General features: G+C 48.3%; 1 protein-coding gene across 4 annotated transcripts in view; it reads left to right on the top strand.

Annotated features, from left to right (window-relative positions):
- LMBR1 (limb development membrane protein 1) overlaps nt 1-19,914 on the top strand; it is a 592,458-nt gene that overhangs the window by 70,846 nt on the left and 501,698 nt on the right. For 2 of the 4 annotated variants that reach the window (XM_063921896.1, XM_063921897.1), the window contains exon 3: nt 5,855-5,962. The exons of the other annotated variants lie outside the window; for them this stretch is intronic. In XM_063921896.1, coding sequence (XP_063777966.1) covers nt 5,855-5,962 — 108 coding nt within the window. The remainder of the gene's footprint in view (nt 1-5,854; nt 5,963-19,914) is intronic. 4 annotated transcript variants of the gene reach the window in all.

The raw sequence follows: 19,914 nt of genomic DNA, 5'->3' as shown, positions 1-19,914 counted from the left end.
TTAAATTGACAGCATCAGGACTGCTGAGTGCCGCCATCACCCATACTGGATATTTTGTGAAGCTTTTATACATCACCAGGAGGACACTGCAGCAATTTATAATCTGTGACCTTGAGTGCCGGACATCCTTTCATTTGTAAAATATTGTTTTTTGTTTTTTTTTACATTTATTTATATTTTACCCAGACATCAGTGGCCGACATATCGGACCACCAATCATCAGCACATCGTTACATCGTGGCTTTGTTTTTCCCCGGCAGCTGTTCCTCTCTGCAGCGGGTGTAACAGATGAGGCTTAGAATGTGAGCTCTAGCACTGAAATCCTTATTGCTCTTCCCCCTTCTACCTTCTCATGACCTGGTGTTTATCACATGCCGTATACCATGGCCCTGAAGCCAGTTTGGCAATGTCTGTTACTGCCCTCAGGGTCCCTTTCCAACTTACCTCTTGGACGGTCATCCTTCCCAGCGGTTCCCACAACTCCAGTCTATGGGCGCTGCCATCTTAGAATGACTTCTTTTGGGCATTCAGCCAACTCCAGGAAAGCTGGTGCAATTACCGGAAAGGGTGCCCTATTTAATCTCCCAGTTGCTGGCAAAGAGGTCTTGGTACTTAGGATTGCATAATGCGGCACACTGTGAAATCCTGATATCCTGATTTGGGCAATCCTGCTAACCTGCCAAGTGCTATCTTGCAACCCTGCATATTGCAAACCTGTAATCTTACTACAAGTATCCTGTACTTCTCTATCTTGTCCTTCATTCCTGCATATTTGCAAATCTAAACCTGCGCAGTAATACACTGCTTCTTCCACTCTGCGTCCAGTAAGCCGTGTCCAGGCTACTGATACGGTCTGCATGAAGAGAAGTGTAAAGCTGGGTACACACTCGTCTAATCCTCAGCAGATCAGACTTTATACGATCCTACTGCAGAACTGCTAGCAGATTCTACATCTTATCCTTGCTACACACTTGTCCAGTTTTTCAGCAGACCTCCAATCTGTGCCTTCTGAAAAAAACTGCTCAAAAAATTTAATTTTACTGTGGGAAGTGGGATTTAGTAATGATAATGTGTTGGGGGCAAGGTAGGAATTTAAGAACAATGGGGCAGGTTGAGAATTATTATGGGGGTTGGGGACGGGATTTTAATGTTTCCAATATTAAAAAAAGTCAATAAAATTAAATAAATAAATGTGGAGTCTCAATAAAAAACAAAAATCAGCTCTGCACCCCTCAGCCTGATTTGGTAATGGAAATTAGGGAGAATTCCACACTGGTGTTTACCCCTATTTTCAATCAACCAGCACTAGGTTGAACCAGCCAGGAGGATAACCTCATAGCAGGGGAACACTTGATGTGGGGTCACCTTTCCATTACATTAACCAGCCCCAAAACTGGTGAGCCCCGGGCTCGAATTCCTCAAAGTGTGGTCCCCACTCCCGAGCAACTACCAGCCCTAGGCTTTCAGCCCAGGGATGTGCCCCGCACACCTGGTAGAGGTGGGTGCAGGGTTCATGATCTGTTAATAACATTCTTTACAGGTGGCCTACAGGTCTCCTCAAGCCAGCCCCAGCATGCTGACACTTGGAGAACCACAGATGCCAGCATGCCCAGACATTAAGGGCATTAAGGCCAGCAAAGAAAATATAAAATAAAAACAAGCCATCTTGAATTTTAGAAATGTCATCACGGTGCCAGTTTAAAACTGGAAATTCCTCCATAGTGCACTCACTGCCAAACTGCACTAATGGCGGCAGGGACTGGATCATACAGGAAACATGCCCGCAGTGCCCCGCCGCCATATCTACCGAGTCAGCAGCATCAACGGACAGTGTCGGGATCTCTCCGGATCCAGAACCGCCTCCGCACTGACAGTGTGCAGAGATCAGTCACCAGCTCTTTCTCAACAGCCAACACACTACAGTATTGGTTGACTATCGGGTCTCCTAGTTTTTAATCATGTTTAAAAACCAGGAGACCTGACAGGCTACCAGGATGGGGGAACAGGTCGGCCAGCAGAGGGTACACGCTTGCCCAATGTCTGACAGAGAGGTCAGTCGGGAGTCTGATCTCCCAAGGATTGGTCAAGTCTGTACCCAGCTTTATTCGAGCATGCAGCTTCACCTACGACCCAGTTATCACAGCTACTGTAGCCCAATGGGGCTACAATCTCCAACGCAAATCTCCATCCTGGTGTTATGATCATGTATGTGTGTGTGTGTGTCCATGTGTGCCTGGCAGCAATCACCCCTCCAGAGAAAGATATTGATACATATAAGGCCAGCTAAGAAAAATGACCATAAGAAACATGCTTTTTAATAAAAAAAACATCTATGTAGTATTGCTGCCTTTAAACTCTTTCATATTTATTTGTGAGTAGTATCTGTTCTTTTGTGTGAAGTGTTAGCATTTTAATCTTTAGTAGTGTAGTTTTTAACGTGCTGGTTGCAAACTGTTTTCCACCAGCACACCAAAACACACTGTACTGTAATTACAAGAATATGGTCAAGCCACCAGGCCACATCAAGGCTTCTCTGATACCGGTGGTCCCTAACGCTACATGATAATAGCACGCACTCTGAGTTCTATAATTGCTTATTGTTATGCTCCATGATAATAGCACATACAAAAATATATCTAAATTGAGAGCCAGTTCACCTGCAGTCACTTCTAGATCCTCCATATGGCACTATAAGAACCGGCATGCCCACCAAATGTTGTTCCCATGTGTGCCTCTCAGAACAGCAATATAAAATGGTAGGTGCATGGAAGGGAGGGGTTATTCTAAACAAGAAAAAGAGAAAAGTTTTCTCCCAGATTAGATGCTTGTCATCTATTTACATGTGCTCTGCACATTGTTTTGTGCTGTCTTCTTATTAAGGCTTCTAGGATGTCAATTATACTTGGGAATAAAAATCTCCCCCACAGTTTTGGCTTTAGCTACAGTATTTTTAGTTGTGATCTGTTAAACGTAGTACAGCAAAGGCAGATTTAGACCTCATGGGGCCCTAAGCAAGGCACTGATTTGGGGCCCCCTTTCCTCAAACAATCCCCCATCCCAGTCAGTCAGCGTATGCCAAGTACCTTATTCGTGCTGCGTCACAAAGTATTGCCCCTTATTCAGGTTACAGTACACAGTAGTTTCCCTTATACACATTACGCCACACAGTAGTTCCCCTTATACATAATGCCCAAGGTAGTTGTGCCCCCTACATAATGCCCGTGGTAGTTGTGCCCTTTACACATCTAATGCCCACGGTAGTTGTGCAGCTTACACACATAATGCCCACGGTACTTCGCCTCTTACCAAGTACACATACTGTAGCAGGCTGGCAGCCGCGTGGTTGCAGGTGACAAGCTGAAGGAGCTGGAGCTGCCGGCGAGAGCTGGCCGCACACGAATGAGGAGAAGAGGCAGTCTGTTTCAGTGCACAGTGCTGCCGCCCGCCATTGGGACAGGAGGCGGGAAGGAGGCTGACCTAGCCGAACAGTCCGGCACCGCACCGCTGTACACAAACTAAAAGTAAACTACAACTGCATGGGCTGCTGGGAGCTGTAGTTTATTTGGAGTTTGTGTGGTGCGGTGCAGGACACTGGCGCACCTTCAAGATTCAGCCCAGGTCACATAGCGGTAAATTTGCTACTGCGGTACAGTATGTGTATGTGCTATACACGTGTGTGAAAATATGTCGCAAGTGGGGTACATTGTTGAAGTAGAAAGACTGTCATGATTTGCAGTTCCTCTGCACAAATAGTTTTTTGGTAACCTGAATAGTGTGCAGTTAACATACCACCCCTCAGGATCCCGACGATCAAAATACCGACTCTGTTATACTGACAGGGGTACAATCCCGCCACCGGAATACTGACAAGGTAGGTAATTCTCCCTCTGTGGGTGCCCACGACACCCATAGAGGGAGAATATAACTTGTGGCTAGTGAAGCGAGTCACTGTGCTTGCATCGTGGTGAACGCAGCGAGCTCGTAAGGGGCCTTGATGTGCTTGCCCTGCTGCCTGCATTCTGGCGGACGGGTTGCCGATGTCGGTATTGACAATGCCGTTTTATATGCAGGAATGAAAGCTATACCTTAAACACACCTTAAATACACTTTACCATGGAGCCGCTGCGGCCGCTGTACTTAATACACACTCTACGTACTTTGTACGCTATTAGCGTACAAAGTCCCGTGCTGTGTACGGACTTAGCGTACAAACGCCGCACTGACGGTACAAAGTACACACAGTGCGTACACACCCAGTGAACACACTTTAAACCTTATACATCAATGTGATGCGTTACTAATACACTTTAAACCTTATGCAGCAATGCAGTGTGATGTTATTACACTTTAAACCTTAGCAGGGAAAGAAAGACACGACACCAGTCTGTGGCTAAACCACTGGGTTCCGACACCACAGCGTATTATTGCTGAAAGGGGGTTACAATATAAACAATACAATACAACAGAATAATGGCTACATTCAATGGTACATACGTGAGTGGATTAGCTTGCGCTACCCGGTCCGGTCCTCCGTCATCTGATAGATAACGTTGTGAGTCTTGTGTCATGACCAGGCCTGCAGCAGGCTCTCTTTATACAATTCTTCCAAAAAGCAATACAATAGATACTGTAATCTCTTTGTCCATTGGACACAGGGATGCACATTTACAGTACAGGAGAGGTCATAGGTCGGTTTGAATAGGTAGGCGATGTCTTTCCCAACTGCTCTTGTGGGTGGTCTCCTTTGGATTCCCGCCGCATACATAATGTACAGTAAATACAGTTTATATCTATATTCTGCTCCTGCACATAACTATCCGCAGGAACATGCAATATTTCTCAAACCAACACCGGAATGTTACCCTTAAAATACCCTTCAGCTGGATACCAAACACCACCTTATAACCTTGTTCTGTCCCCTCCTATTCTGTAAAGGTGAATCCCTTTGTTCTGATACCATTTAAACTGCTGTTACTTTCTGATGTGGTGCAGGGAAACTATGTGTACATTGTGCACTATTTGGATTAAATATGTAATATGTTTTGATAGCCTTCCATGCGTCCACAAACTCTACCGTCAATACTCATACCACGCGCTAATACGCAGGGCCGCAGGAGCGACCATACGCAAATTGCGAATATGCGCACGCACAGCAGAGCAAGTACGCGCATGGAGGCCATCTGTGCTTAGTTTGTACGTGATGTGTGTACTGCAATATTTTTCGACTTTGACAGTATACTGACATCCGACATCTCGTACGCCAGGCGTTTCATACCGATCCCAGCTGAATGGATAGTGTTACAGCGTAGTATGATATAGCCTTCACGTAGCAATGTAACACGAGCAGGGTAAATCAGAACTATTAGAAATAATAAGATTTTAAACCTACCGGTAAATCTTTTTCTCCTAGTCCGTAGAGGTTGCTGGGGACTCCGTAAGGACCATGGGGTATAGACGGGCTCCGCAGGAGACATGGGCACTCTAAAGACTTTAGATGGGTGTGCACTGGCTCCTCCCTCTATGACCCTCCTCCAGACCTCAGTTAGAGAACTGTGCCCAGAGGAGACGGACAGTACGAGGAAAGGATTTTTGTTAATCTAAGGGCAAGATACATACCAGCCCACACCCATCCACACCGTACAACTTGGAACATACGAACCAGTTAACAGTATGAAACAAAACTGCATCAGCCAGAGACTGATTAAAACTGTAACATAACCCTTATGTAAGCAATAACTATATACAAGTCTTGCAGAATGTAGTCCGCACTGGGACGGGCGCCCAGCATCCTCTACGGACTAGGTGAAAAAGATTTACCGGTAGGTTTAAAATCTTATTTTCTCTTACGTCCTAGACGATGCTGGGGACTCCGTAAGGACCATGGGGATTATACCAAAGCTCCAGACCGGGCGGACGACTTTGCAGCACCGATTGAGCAAACATGAGGTCCTCCTCAGCCAAGGTATCAAACTTGTAGAATTTAGCAAAAGTGTTTGAACCCGACCAAGTAGCCGCGCGGCAATGCCGAGACACCTCGGGCAGCCGCCCAAGAAGAGCCCACCTTCCTAGTGGAATGGGCCTTTACCGAATTTGGTACCGGCAATCCAGCCGTAGAATGAGCCTGTTGGATCGTGTTACAGATCCAGCGAGCAATAGTCTGTTTAGAAGCAGGAGCGCCAACTTTGTTGGCCGCATACAGGACAAACAGTGCCTCTGTTTTCCGAACTCAAGCCGTCCTTGCTACATAAATTTTTAAGGCCCTGACTACATCAAGGGACTTGGAATCCTCTAAGTCCCCCGAAGCCACAGGCACCACAATAGGTTGGTTCATATGAAATGACGAAACCACCTTAGGCAGAAATTGAGGACGAGTTCTCAACTCTGCTCGATCCACATGGAAAATCAGATAGGGGCTCTTGTGAGACAAAGCCGCCAATTCGGACACCCGCCTTGCAGATGCCAAGGCCAGCAACATGACCACTTTCCAAGTTACAAATTTTAATTCAACCGTTTGAAGAGGTTCAAATCAGTGTGATTTTAGGAACTGTAACACCACGTTAAGGTCCCATGGTGCCACTGGGGGCACAAAAGGAGGCTGGATGTGCAGTACTCCCTTCACAAAAGTTTGGACTTCCGGGAGAGAAGCCAATTCCTTCTGAAAGAATATTGGTAGGGCCGAAATCTGTACCTTAATGGAGCCTAACTATAGTCCCATATCCACTCCTGTTTGTAGAAAGTGGAGAAAACGGCCCAGGTGGAAATCTTCCGTAGGAGCATTCTTGGCTTCACACCAAGATACATACTTCCTCCAGATACGGTGATAGTGTTTCGCCGTCACCTCCTTCCTAGCCTTTATCAGAGTAGGGATGACTGTGTCTGGGACTCCAGGTCGGCAACAAAAAGGTCGACACACCTTAGGTCGACACCAATTGGTCGACACACCTTAGGTGGACATGGTCGACATGGGAAAAGGTCGACATGAGTTTTTTTATGTTTTTTTGGTGTCGTTTTCTTTGTAGAGTGACCGGGAACCCCAATTAGTGCACCGCGTCCCCTCGCATGGCTCGCTTCGCTTGTCATGCTTCGGGCATGGTGCCTTCGCTCCGCTTCGCTCTGCACAGATTACCGTTCCAATTGTAGTCCACGTGGATCGTTAAGTATGAAAAGGTTCCAAAAAAGAAAAAAATTGTGAAAAACTCATGTCGACCTTTTTCAATGTCGACCTTGTTCCTGTCGACCTTTTGTCCATGTCGACCTAAGGTGTGTCGACCAATTGGCGTCGACCTAAGGTGTCGACCTTTTTGTTGTCAACCTGGAGTCCGGATACCGGATGACTTCCTCCGGAATACCTTTCCCAGCTAGGATTCGGTGTTCAACCGCCATGCCGTCGAACGTAACCGCGTTAAGTCTTGGAACACGCAGGGGCCCTGCTGCAACAGGTCCTCCCTGAGAGGAAGATCTTCTGTGAGCATGTCCTGAAGATCTGAATACCAGGCCCTTCGAGGCCAATCCGGAACAATGAGTATTGTCTGCACTCTTTTTCGTCTTATGATTCTCAATATTTTTGAGATGAGTGGAAGAGGAGGGAACACATAGACCACCAGGGCGTCTACAGCTACTGCCTGAGGGTCCCTTGACCTGGCACAATATCTCAGAAGCTTCTTGTTGAGGCGTGACGCCTGTCTATTTGAGGAAGTCCCCAACGACTTGTTATCTCTGAAAAAACTTCTTGATGAAGTCCCCACTCTCCTGGATGGAGATCGTGTCTGCTGAGGAAGTCTGCTTCCCAGTTGTCCACTCCCGGAATGAAGACTGCTGACAGAGCGCTTACGTAATTTTCCGCCCAGCGAAGAATCCTGGTGGCTTCCGCCATTGCCACTCTGCTCCTTGTCCCGCCTTGGCGGTTTACATGAGCCACGGCTGTGACGTTGTCCGATTGAATCAGCACCGGTAGGCCGCGAAGAAGATACTCCGCTTGTCGTAGGCCGTTGCATATGGCCCTCAATTCCAGTACGTTGATGTGTAGACAATCCTCCTGGCTTGACCATAGTCCCTGAAAATTTCTTCCTTGTCTGACTGCTCCCCATCCTCGGAGGCTCGCGTCCGTGGTCACCAGAACCCAGTCTTGAATGCCGAACCTGCGACCCTCGAGAAGGTGAGCACTCTGCAGCCACCACAGGAGAGACACCCTGGCCCTGGGGGACAAGCTTATTTTCTGATGTATTTGTAGATGGGACCCCGACCACTTGTCCAGAAGGTCCCACTGAAACGTCCTCGCATGGAACCTGCCGAAGGGGATGGCCTCGTAGGTCGCCACCATTTTTCCCAGTACTCGAGTGCATTGATGGACTGACACTCTTTTTGGTTTTAGCAGGTCCCTGACCATGTTCTGGAGTTCCTGGGCTTTTTCCATTGGGAGAAAAAATTAGATTTTAAACCTCGTAGTCCGTAGAGGATGCTGGGACTCCGTAAGGACCATGGGGATAGACTGGTTCCGCAGGAGACATGGGCACTTTAAGAAAGACTTTGACTCTGGGTGTGCACTGGCTCCTCCCTCTATGCCCCTCCTCCAGACCTCAGTTAGAGAAACTGTGCCCAGAGGAGACGGACAGTACAAGGAAAGGATTTTTGTAATCCAAGGGCAAGATTCATACCAGCCACACCAATCACACCGTATAACTTGTGATATACTACCCAGTTAACAGCATGAAAAAACAACATAGCATCAGTCCAAGACCGATGAAACTATAGCATAACCCTTATGTAAGCAATAACTATATATATATATATATATATATATATATGCAAGTCTTTCAGAAGTAGTCCGCACTTGGGACGGGCACCCAGCATCCTCTACGGACTACGAGAAAAAGATTTACCGGTAGGTTTAAAATCTTATTTTCTCTTACGTCCTAGAGGATGCTGGGACTCCGTAAGAACCATGGGGATTATACCAAAGCTCCCAAACGGGCGGGAGAGTGCGGATGACCCTGCAGCACCGATTGAGCAAACAGGAGGTCCTCCTCAGCCAGGGTATCAATCTTATAGAACTTTGCAAAGGTGTTTGACCCCGACCTAGTAGCAGCTCGACACAGCTGTAGTGCCGAGACCCCTCGGGCAGCCGCCCAAGACGAGCCCACCTTCCTAGTGGAATGGGCCTTAACCGATTTTGGCAACGACAATCCTGCCGTAGAATGCGCCTGCTGGATCGTGTTACAGATCCAGCGAGCAATAGTCTGCTTTGAAGCAGGGCCGCCAACTTTGTTGGCTGCATACAGGACAAACAGTGCTTCTGTTTTTCTGATCCTAGCCGTTCTGGCCACGTAAATTTTCAAAGCCCTGACCACATCAAGGGACTCGGAATCCTCCAAGTCACGAGTAGCCACAGGCACGACAATAGGTTGGTTAATATGAAAGGATGAGACCACCTTAGGTAGGAATTGAGGACGGGTCCGCAACTCCGCTCTATCCATATGGAAAACCAGATAGGGGCTTTTATGTGATAAAGCCGCCAATTCCGAAACTCGCCTAGCTGAAGCCAAGGCCAACAACATGACCACCTTCCAAGTGAGATATTTCAACTCCACTGTTTTCAGTGGTTTACACCAATGAGACTTAAGGAACTTTAACACCACATTAAAGTCCCAAGGCGCCACCGTAGGTACAAAAGGAGGCTGAATATGCAGTACTCCCTTCACAAAAGTCTGTACTTCAGGTAAAGAGGCCAATTCCTTCTGAAAGAAAATGGATAAGGCCGAAATTTGAACTTTAATGGAGCCTAACTTTAGGCCTAAATTCACTCCAGTTTGTAGGAAGTGAAGAAAACGAGCATTCCTGGCCTCACACCAAGAAACATATTTTCGCCATATTCGGTGATAATGTTTAGACGTCACTGCCTTCCTAGCCTTTATTAGCGTAGGAATGACCTCATCCGGAATACCCTTTTCCGCTAGGATCCGGCGTTCAACCGCCATGCCGTCAAACGCAGCCGCGGTAAGTCTTGGAACAGACAGGGACCTTGTTGTAACAGGTCCTGCCTTAGAGGAAGAGGCCACGGATCTTCTATGAGCATTTCTTGCAGATCCGGATACCAGGTCCTTCGTGGGCAATCTGGAACAATGAGAATTGTTCTCACTCCTCTTTTTCTTATTATCCTCAACACCTTGGGTATGAGAGGAAGAGGAGGAAACATAAATACCGACTGGAACACCCACGGTGTCACTAGGGCGTCCACAGCTACTGCCTGAGGGTCTCTTGACCTGGCGCAATACCTTTGTAGCTTTTTGTTGAGATGGGATGCCATCATGTCTATTTGGGGTAGTCCCCACCGACTTGCAATCTGCGCGAAGACTTCCTGATGAAGTCCCCACTCTCCCGGATGCAGATCGTGTCTGCTGAGGAAGTCTGCTTCCCAGTTGTCCACTCCCGGAATGAACACTGCTGACAGAGCGCTTACATGATTCTTCGCCCAGCGAAGAATTCTGGTGGCTTCCGCCATCGCCACTCTGCTCCTTGTGCCGCCTTGGCGGTTTACATGAGCTACTGCGGTGATGTTGTCTGACTGGATCAGAACTGGTCGATTGCGAAGTAAGATCTCCGCTTGACGTAGGGCGTTGTATATGGCCCTTAGTTCCAGGATGTTGATGTGGAGACAAGTCTCCTGACTTGACCAAAGTCCTTGGAAATTTCTTCCCTGTGTGACTGCTCCCCCACCTCGGAGGCTCGCGTCCGTGGTCACCAGGATCCAGTCCTGCATGCCGAACCTGCGGCCCTCTAGAAGGTGAGCACTGTTTAGCCACCACAGGAGAGATACTCTGGCCTTGGGGGACAGGGTGATCCGCTGATGCAGGTGCAGATGCGACCCGGACCATTTGTCCAATAGGTCCCATTGGAAGGTCCTTGCATGTAATCTGCCGTATGGAATGGCTTCGTATGTTGCCACCATCTTTCCCAGAACTTGAGTGCAATGATGTACTGACACTTGTTTTGGTTTCAACCGGTTCATGACTAGAGTCATGAGTTCCTGCGCTTTTTCTGTCGGAAGAAAAACCCTCTTCTGGTCTGTGTCCAGAATCATGCCCAAGAAGGGCAGACGAGTTGTAAGATTCAGCTGCGACTTAGAATATTGAGAATCCAGCCGTGTCACTGTAACACATTCAGTGAAAGTGATACGCTGTTGAGCAACTTCTCCCGTGATCTCGCTTTTATGAGGAGATCGTCCAAGTACGGGATAATTGTGACACCCTGCTTGCGTAGGAGCACCATCATTTCCGCCATTACCTTGGTGAAAATTCTCGGGTCCGTGGAAAGCCCAAACGGCAACGTCTGAAATTGGTAATGACAATCCTGTACCGCAAATCTCAGGTACGCCTGATGAGGAGGATATATGGGAACATGCAGGTATGCATCCTTTATGTCCAGAGATACCAAAAAATCTCCCCCTTCTATGCTGGCGATGACCGCCCTGAGCGATTCCATCTTAAACTTTAACCGTTTTAAGTAAAGGTTCAGGGATTTTAAATTTAAAATGGGTCTGACCGAACCGTCCGGTTTCGGGACCACAAACAGAGTTGAGTAGTACCCCTGCCCTCTTTGAAGCAGGGGAACCTCTACCACCACTTGTTGAAGACACAATTTGTGAATCGCATGTAACACTATCTCCCTTTCCAGGGGGTGTTTCGGTAGGGCCGATTTGAAAAACCGGCGAGGAGGCACCTCTTCGAATTCCAGCTTGTAACCCTTGGAAACAATTTCTATTGCCCATGGATCCACCTGTGAGTGGACCCAGACGTGGCTGAACAGTCGAAGACGTGCCCCCACAGGAGCGGACTCCCTCAGGGGAGCCCCCAGCGTCATGCGGTGGATTTTGCAGAGGCCGGGGAGGACTTCTGTTCCTGGGAACTAGCTGTGTTGGGCAGCTTTTTCCCTCTGCCCTTACCTCTGGCAAGAAAGGACGATCCACGTGCTCTCTTGCTTTTATTGGAACGAAAGGACTGCATTTGATAATGAGGCGCTTTCTTAGATTGTGAGGAAATATATGGCAAAAAATTTGATTTACCTGCCGTAGCCGTGGAGACGAGGTCAGAGAGTCCCTCTCCAAACAATTTCTCACCCTTGTAAGGCAACAACTCCATATGTCTCTTGGAGTCGGCATCACCAGTCCACTGTCAGGTCCATAAGACACGCCTAGCAGAAATAGACATAGTGTTTATCCTGGAACCCAGTAAACTAATGTCTCTTTGAGCATGCCTCATATACAAGACAGCATCTTTTATATGCCCTAGGGTCAGTAAAATGGTATCCTTATCAAGAGTCTCAATATTTGTTGATAAGGAATCTGTCCATGCTGCTACAGCACTACAAACCCAGGCCGACGCAATAGCCGGTCTGAGTAACGTAACAGAATGTGTGTAAATGGACTTCAAGGTAACCTCCTGCTTGCGGTCAGCAGGATCCTTGAGGGTAGCCGTATCTTGGGATGGAAGCGCTATCTTTTTTGATAAGCGCGTCAAGGCCTTGTCCACCCTAGGGCAGGATTCCCACCGTATCCTGTCCTGCGACGGGAAAGGATACGCTGTTAGGATCCTTTTGGGAATCTGCAGTTTTTTGTCTGGAGTTTCCCACGCTTTTTCACATAATTCGTTCAGCTCATGTGAGGAGGGAAAGGAGACCTCAGGTTTCTTTCCCTTATACATGTGTACCCTCGTGTCAGGGACAGGGGGTTCCTCAGTGATATGCGGCACATCTTTTATTGCGATAATCATATATCGAATACATTTAGCCAACTTTGGCTGTAATTTTGTATCATCGTAATCGACACTTGCACTTAACATTCCACATATCAATCCAGTCCGGCGTCTGCACCGCCGACGGACACCTAACATTCATAAACTCCCCCTCCTCCTTAGGTGAGCCCTCAACCTCAGACATGTCGACACACACGTACCGATACACCACACATACACAGGGAAGCTCTTTTCTGAAGACCGGTTCCCCACCAGGCCCTTTGGAGAGACAGAGAGAGAGTATGCCAGTACACACCCCAGCGCTATATGACCCTGGAAAAAACACAGTATGTTTATCCAGTAGCGCTGTTTTGTATATATGCGCCAATTATGTGCCCCCCCCCCCTCTACTTTAAAACCCTCTGTCACCGTGTGTCAAGCAGGGGAGAGTCCGGGGAGCTTCCTCTCAGCGGTGCTGTGGAGAAAAATGGCGCTGGTGAGTGCTGAGGGAGAAGCCCCGCCCCCTCGGTGGCGGGCTTCTGTCCCGCTCAAATTTTTCAATACATGGCGGGGGCTCTTTATATACATGTACAGTGCCCAGCTGTACATGTATATATCTATCTTTGCCATAAGAGAGGCTTATATTGCTGCCGAGGGCGCCCCCCCCTGCACCCTTACAGTGACCGAAGTGTGTGAGGTAAAGGGGAGCAATGGCGCACAGCTGCAGTGCTGTGCGTTACCTCAGTGAAGATCCAAATGTCTTCTGTCGCCTCAGATGGTCTTTTCCTCACATACTCACCCGGCTTCTTTCTTCCGGCTCTGCGAGGAGGACGGCGGCGCGGCACTGGGACGGACGGCGAGGGTGAGACCTGCGTACCGATCCCTCTGGAGCTAATGGTGTCCAGTAGCCTAAGAAACAGAGCCCTGAAACTCAGAGAAGTGGGTCTGTTTCTCTCTCCTCAGTCCCTCGATGCAGGGAGTCTGTTGCCAGCAGGCTCCCTGAAAATAAAAAACCTAACAAAAATGCTTTCTTACAGGAAACTCAGGAGAGCTCCTGAAATGCACCCAGTCTCCACTGGGCACAGTATCAAACTGAGGTCTGGAGGAGGGGCATAGAGGGAGGAGCCAGTGCACACCCAGAGTCAAAGTCTTTCTTAAAGTGCCCATGTCTCCTGCGGAGCCAGTCTATCCCCATGGTCCTTACGGAGTCCCAGCATCCTCTAGGACGTTAGAGAAACCCTCTTCTGTTCCGTGTCCAGAATCATGCCTACGAAAGATAGCTGAGTCGTTGGAATCAACTGTGACTTTGGTAGATTTAGAATCCAGCCATGCTGCTGCAGCACTCTCAGGGAGAGCGACACGCTTTTCAGCAACTGACCTCTCGATCTCGCTTTTATCAGGAGATCGTCCTAGTACGGGATAATTGTGACTCCCTGCCTGCGCAGGAGCACCATCATTTCCGCCATTACCTTGGTGAAAATCCTCGGGGCCGTGGAAAGCCCAAACGGCAACGTCTGAAACTGGTAATGACAGTCCTGTACAGCGAATCTCAGGTACTCCTGATGAGGGGGATATATGGGGACATGAAGGTATGCATCCTTTATTTCTAGAGACACCATAAAATACCCCCCTTCCAGGCAGGAGATAACTGCCCGGAGCGATTCCATCTTGAATTTGAACTTTTTCAAGTACAGGTTTAGGGATTTTAGATTCAGAATGGGTCTGACCGAGCCATCCGTTTTCGGAACCACAAACAAAGTTGAATAGTACCCTTTCCCCTGTTGGACTAGGGGAACCTTGATAATCACTTGCTGTTGACACAGTTTTTGAATTGCAGCTAAAACTATTTCCCTCTCGGGGGGAGAAGCTGGTAAAGCCGATTTGAAAAATCGGCGAGGAGGCACCTCTTCGAATTCCAGCTTGTAGCCTTGGGATACAATTTCCATCGCCCAAGGATCCACGTCTGACTGAACCCAGACCTGGCTGAAGAGTCGAAGACGTGCCCCCACCGGCGTGGGCTCCCTCAGCGGAGCCCCAGCGTCATGCAGTGGATTTAGTAGAAGCCGGGGAGGACTTCTGCTCTTGGGAACTAGCCGTAGCAGGCATTCTTTTACCTCTACCTTTACCTCTGGCGAGGAAGGAAGAACCCCGACCTCTTCTGGACTTATGCGACCGAAAGGACTGCATCTGATATTGTGGAGTTTTCTTTTGCTGTGGGGGAGCATAAGGTAAAAAAGTAGATTTACCCGCGGTAGCTGTGGAAACCAGGTCCACGATACCCTCCCCAAATAAAACCTCACCCTTGTAAGGCAAAACTTCCATATGTCTCTTTGAGTCGGCATCACACGTCTATTGGCGGGTCCACAGGGCTCGCCTAGCAGAAGTTGCCATGGCGTTGGCTCTTGAACCTAACAGCCCAACGTCTCTCGCAGCGTCTATCATATATAAGGCTGCGTCTTTAATGTGACCCAAGGTTAATAAAATGCCATCCCTATCTAGGGTATCCATGTCAGATGACAAGTTATCTGCCCATGCTGCTACTGCGCTTACATACCCAAGCCGACGCTATTGCCGGTCTGAGCAAGGTACCCGTATGTGCATAAATTGATTTTAAGGTAGATTCCTGTCTGCGATCAGCAGGATCCTTGAGGGCTGCCGTGTCTGGAGACGGTAGCGCCACCTTTTTGGACAAGCGCGTCAAAGCCTTGTCCACCCTGGGCGAGGATTCCTACCGTAACCTGTTCTGTGCGGGGAAAGGGTACGCCGTAAGAATTCTCTTGGGAGTCTGCAGTTTCTTGTCTGGAGTTTCCCAAGCCTTTTCAAATAACGCGTTCAGCTCATGAGATGGGGGAATGGTTACCTCAGGCTTCTTTTCCTTAAACATGCATACCCTCGTGTCAGGGACAGAGGGGTCATCTGTGATATGCAAAACATCTTTTATTGCAATAATCATATAATAAATACTTTTCTCTATCGTCCTAGTGGATGCTGGGGTTCCTGAAAGGACCATGGGGAATAGCGGCTCCGCAGGAGACAGGGCACAAAAAGTAAAGCTTTCCGATCAGGTGGTGTGCACTGGCTCCTCCCCCTATGACCCTCCTCCAAGCCTCAGTTAGATTTTTGTGCCCGGCCGAGAAGGGTGCAATCTAGGTGGCTCTCCTAAAGAGCTGCTTAGAGAAAGTTTAGCTTAGGTTTTTTATTTTACAGTGAGTCCTGCTGGCAACAGGATCACTGCAACGAGGGACTTAGGGGAGAAGAAGTGAACTCACCTGCGTGCAGGATGGATTGGCTTCTTGGCTACTGGACATCAGCTCCAGAGGGACGATCACAGGTACAGCCGGGATGGTCACCGGAGCCTCGCCGCCGGCCCCCTTGCAGATGCTGAAACATGAAGAGGTCCAGAATCGGCGGCAGAAGACTCCTCAGTCTTCTAAAGGTAGCGCACAGCACTGCAGCTGTGCGCCATTTTCCTCTCAGCACACTTCACACGGCAGTCACTGAGGGTGCAGGGCGCTGGGAGGGGAGCGCCCTGGGAGGCAAATGAAAACCTATTTGGCTAAAAAATACCTCACATATAGCCTCCGGGGGCTATATGGAGATATTTAACCCCTGCCAGAATACACTAAAGAGCGGGAGACGAGCCCGCCGAAAAAGGGGCGGGGCCTATCTCCTCAGCACACAGCGCCATTTTCCTTACACAGTGTCACGAACCGGTCTCTCACCTTTGCGGGTTCTGGGGTTCATCCGTTGCCAGTGCGGTTGCTCGCGGTGCTGTGCGCCCGTGTGGGGACACGGCGTGATCAATGGCACAGGTAATGCAGAGTCTGGGAACTGTGAGTGCGGGGACCAAATGGCCTAAGGCACTGCGGTGTGTCTGCTGTATAGGAGGTGGCCATGTTGGAGACCAAATAGCTAATACTGAGCACTTGTGAAAACACCTGTGGGCAGGTGTAAGCCAATCCCGTGCTTGTGCTGCCTTTAAGTAGGCTGGGATTATGTCACTCTGGGCCAGTGCTTTGTTGTATCAAAGCTGTGCTCTAGCTCTGAACTCTCTCCGTGCATTCCTGTGTGATTCCCGTGGTCCAGATATCGCCTCCGTTCCCAGAGGTCCGTTTTGCAGCCTTCACTGCCAAAGATCTACCGGCTCTCCATTGTGCTATCAGTCAATTGCACACCTATTGGAAATACTTGGATTCCCAGTGTCCTGCATGAGGTTACCTTGTCTGTCTGCCTATCATACAAAGTCTGGAGGATTCCAATTCCCTCAGCTGTTCGTTTGTTCAACTCTGCATTTAACCCATTCATCACCTCACCATCTACTACAGTTTCACAGTGATCTCCGGAACCCGCAAGTAACCCAATTCAGTACTTTTTCTATGTTGTCATTACAAGGATAATTCTTCACAGTCTCTCAGTTAACTCTTAAAACTCCATTGCAAATTCTTACAGTTAATTCTCCATGTCTGCATTAACCAGTTAAACACAATCTGCAGTTCAGCATCAAAGCCTGTTTATATTTGGACAATTCAACATTTATTCTTCAGCTTGTTTTTGCATATGTTTCCATGAACATTTCTTTTATTTATTTCTGAGTTTTCTCTTGCATATTATTTCTGTCATTCCTGCAATACTTCAGTATAATGATGATTAACAACTAGTCATTTAACTCCTTACTGAATTGTTACTTTAATAAATATATGAAACGGAACTTCCTTCGTCCTCCCTGTTTTCTTCATACCCCAGCACCTACACCTGTGGTTGGTTCCAGGTTAACGGATTCACAAAAACACCCGGACCTGACACACAGCTCCGCTGGTCAGGACGGCTCCCAGGTCTCTCCCCTGCACTGCACTACAGAAACAGGGTAAAACAAGAGAGGAGGGGCAAAATAGTGGCAAAAATTATATTATAAAAGCAGCTATACAGGGAGCACTTATTATAAGGCTATCCCTGTCATAGCGCTTTTGGTGTGTGCTGGCAAACTCTCCCTCTGTCTCCCCAAAGGGCTAGTGGGGTCCTGTCTTCGTTAAGAGCATTCCCTGTGTGTCTGCTGTGTGTCGGTACGTGTGTGTCGACATGTATGAGGACGATATTGGTGTGGAGGCGGAGCAATTGCCAAATATGGGGATGTCACCTCCTAGGGGGTCGACACCAGAATGGATGCCTTTATTTATGGAATTACGGGATAGTGTCAACACGCTAAAGCAGTCGTTTGACGACATGAGACGGCCGGACAATCAGTTAGTGCCTGTCCAGGCGCCTCAAACACCGTCAGGGGCTGTAAAACGCCCTTTGCCTCACTCGGTCGACACAGACCCAGACACAGGCACTGATTCCAGTGGCGACGGTGACGAATCAACCGTATTTTCCAGTAGGGCCACACGTTATATGATTTTGGCAATGAAGGAGGCGTTACATTTAGCTGATACTACAGGTACCACTAAACAGGGTATTATGTGGGGTGTGAAAAAACTACCTATAGTTTTTCCTGAATCAGAAGAACTAAATGATGTATGTGATGAAGCGTGGGTTGCCCCCGATAAAAAGATGCTAATTTCAAAGAAGTTATTGGCTTTATACCCTTTCCCGCCAGAGGTTAGGGCGCGCTGGGAAACACCTCCTAGGGTGGACAAGGCGCTCACACGCTTATCTAAACAAGTGGCGTTACCCTCTCCTGAGACGGCCGCACTTAAAGATCCAGCAGATAGGAGGATGGAAAATATCCAAAAAAGTATATACACACATACAGGTGTTATACTACGACCAGCTATAGCGACAGCCTGGATGTGCAGTGCTGGAGTAGCTTGGTCAGAGTCCCTGATTGAAAATATTGATACCCTGGATAGGGACAATGTTTTACTGTCTTTAGAGCAAATAAAGGATGCATTTCTTTATATGCGTGATGCACAGAGGGATATCTGCACACTGGCATCACGGGTAAGTGCTATGTCCATTTCGGCCAGAAGAAGTTTATGGACGCGACAGTGGTCAGGCGATGCGGACTCAAAACGGCATATGGAAGTTTTGCCGTATAAAGGGGAGGAGTTATTTGGAGTCGGTCTATCAGATTTGGTGGCCACGGCTACAGCCGGGAAATCCACCTTTTTACCTCAAGCTACTCCCCAACAGAAAAAGACACCGACTTTTCAACCGCAGCCCTTTCGTTCCTTTAAAAACAAGAGAGCAAAGGGATATTCATATCTGCCACGAGGCAGAGGAAGGGGGAAGAGACACCAACAGGCAGCTCCTTCCCAGGAACAGAAGCCCTCCCCCGCTTCTACAAAAGCCTCAGCATGACGCTGGGGCTTCTCAAGCGGACTCGGGGGCGGTGGGCGGTCGTCTCAAGAATTTCAGCGCGCAGTGGGCTCACTCGCAGGTAGATCCCTGGATCCTGCAGATAATATCTCAGGGGTACAGGTTGGAACTAGAGACAGATCCGCCTCGCCGTTTCCTGAAGTCTGCTTTACCAACGTCCCCCTCCGAAAGGGAGACGGTTTTGGAAGCCATTCACAAGCTGTACTCTCAGCAGGTGATAGTCAAGGTACCTCTTCTACAACAGGGAAAGGGGTATTATTCCACTCTATTTGTGGTACCGAAGCCGGGACGGCTCGGTAAGACCTATTCTAAATCTGAAGTCCTTGAACCTGTACATAAAGAAGTTCAAGTTCAAAATGGAGTCACTCAGAGCAGTGATAGCGAACCTGGAAGAAGGGGACTTTATGGTGTCCTTGGACATCAAGGATGCGTACCTCCACGTTCCAATTTACCCCTCACACCAGGGGTACCTCAGGTTCGTTGTACAAAACTGTCTCTATCAGTTTCAGACGCTGCCGTTCGGATTGTCCACGGCACCTCGGGTCTTTACAAAGGTAATGGCCGAGATGATGATTCTTCTTCGAAGAAAAGGCGTATTAATTATCCCATACTTGGACGATCTCCTAATAAGGGCAAGGTCCAGAGAACAGCTAGAGATGGGATTAGCACTGTCTCAAGAAGTGCTAAAACAGCACGGCTGGATTCTGAATATTCCAAAATCCCAGTTAATGCCGACAACTCGTCTGCTGTTCCTAGGGATGATTCTGGACACGGTTCAGAAAAAGGTTTTTCTCCCGGAGGAAAAAGCCAAGGAGTTATCCGAGCTTGTCAGGAACCTCCTAAAACCAGGAAAGGTGTCTGTACATCAATGCAC

The sequence above is a fragment of the Pseudophryne corroboree genome, chromosome 5 (genome assembly GCF_028390025.1).
Source record: "Pseudophryne corroboree isolate aPseCor3 chromosome 5, aPseCor3.hap2, whole genome shotgun sequence".
Lineage (NCBI taxonomy): Eukaryota > Metazoa > Chordata > Amphibia > Anura > Myobatrachidae > Pseudophryne > Pseudophryne corroboree.
Note: the sequence above shows the minus strand (reverse complement) of the source record. Positions and strands in the feature narration are given on the sequence as shown.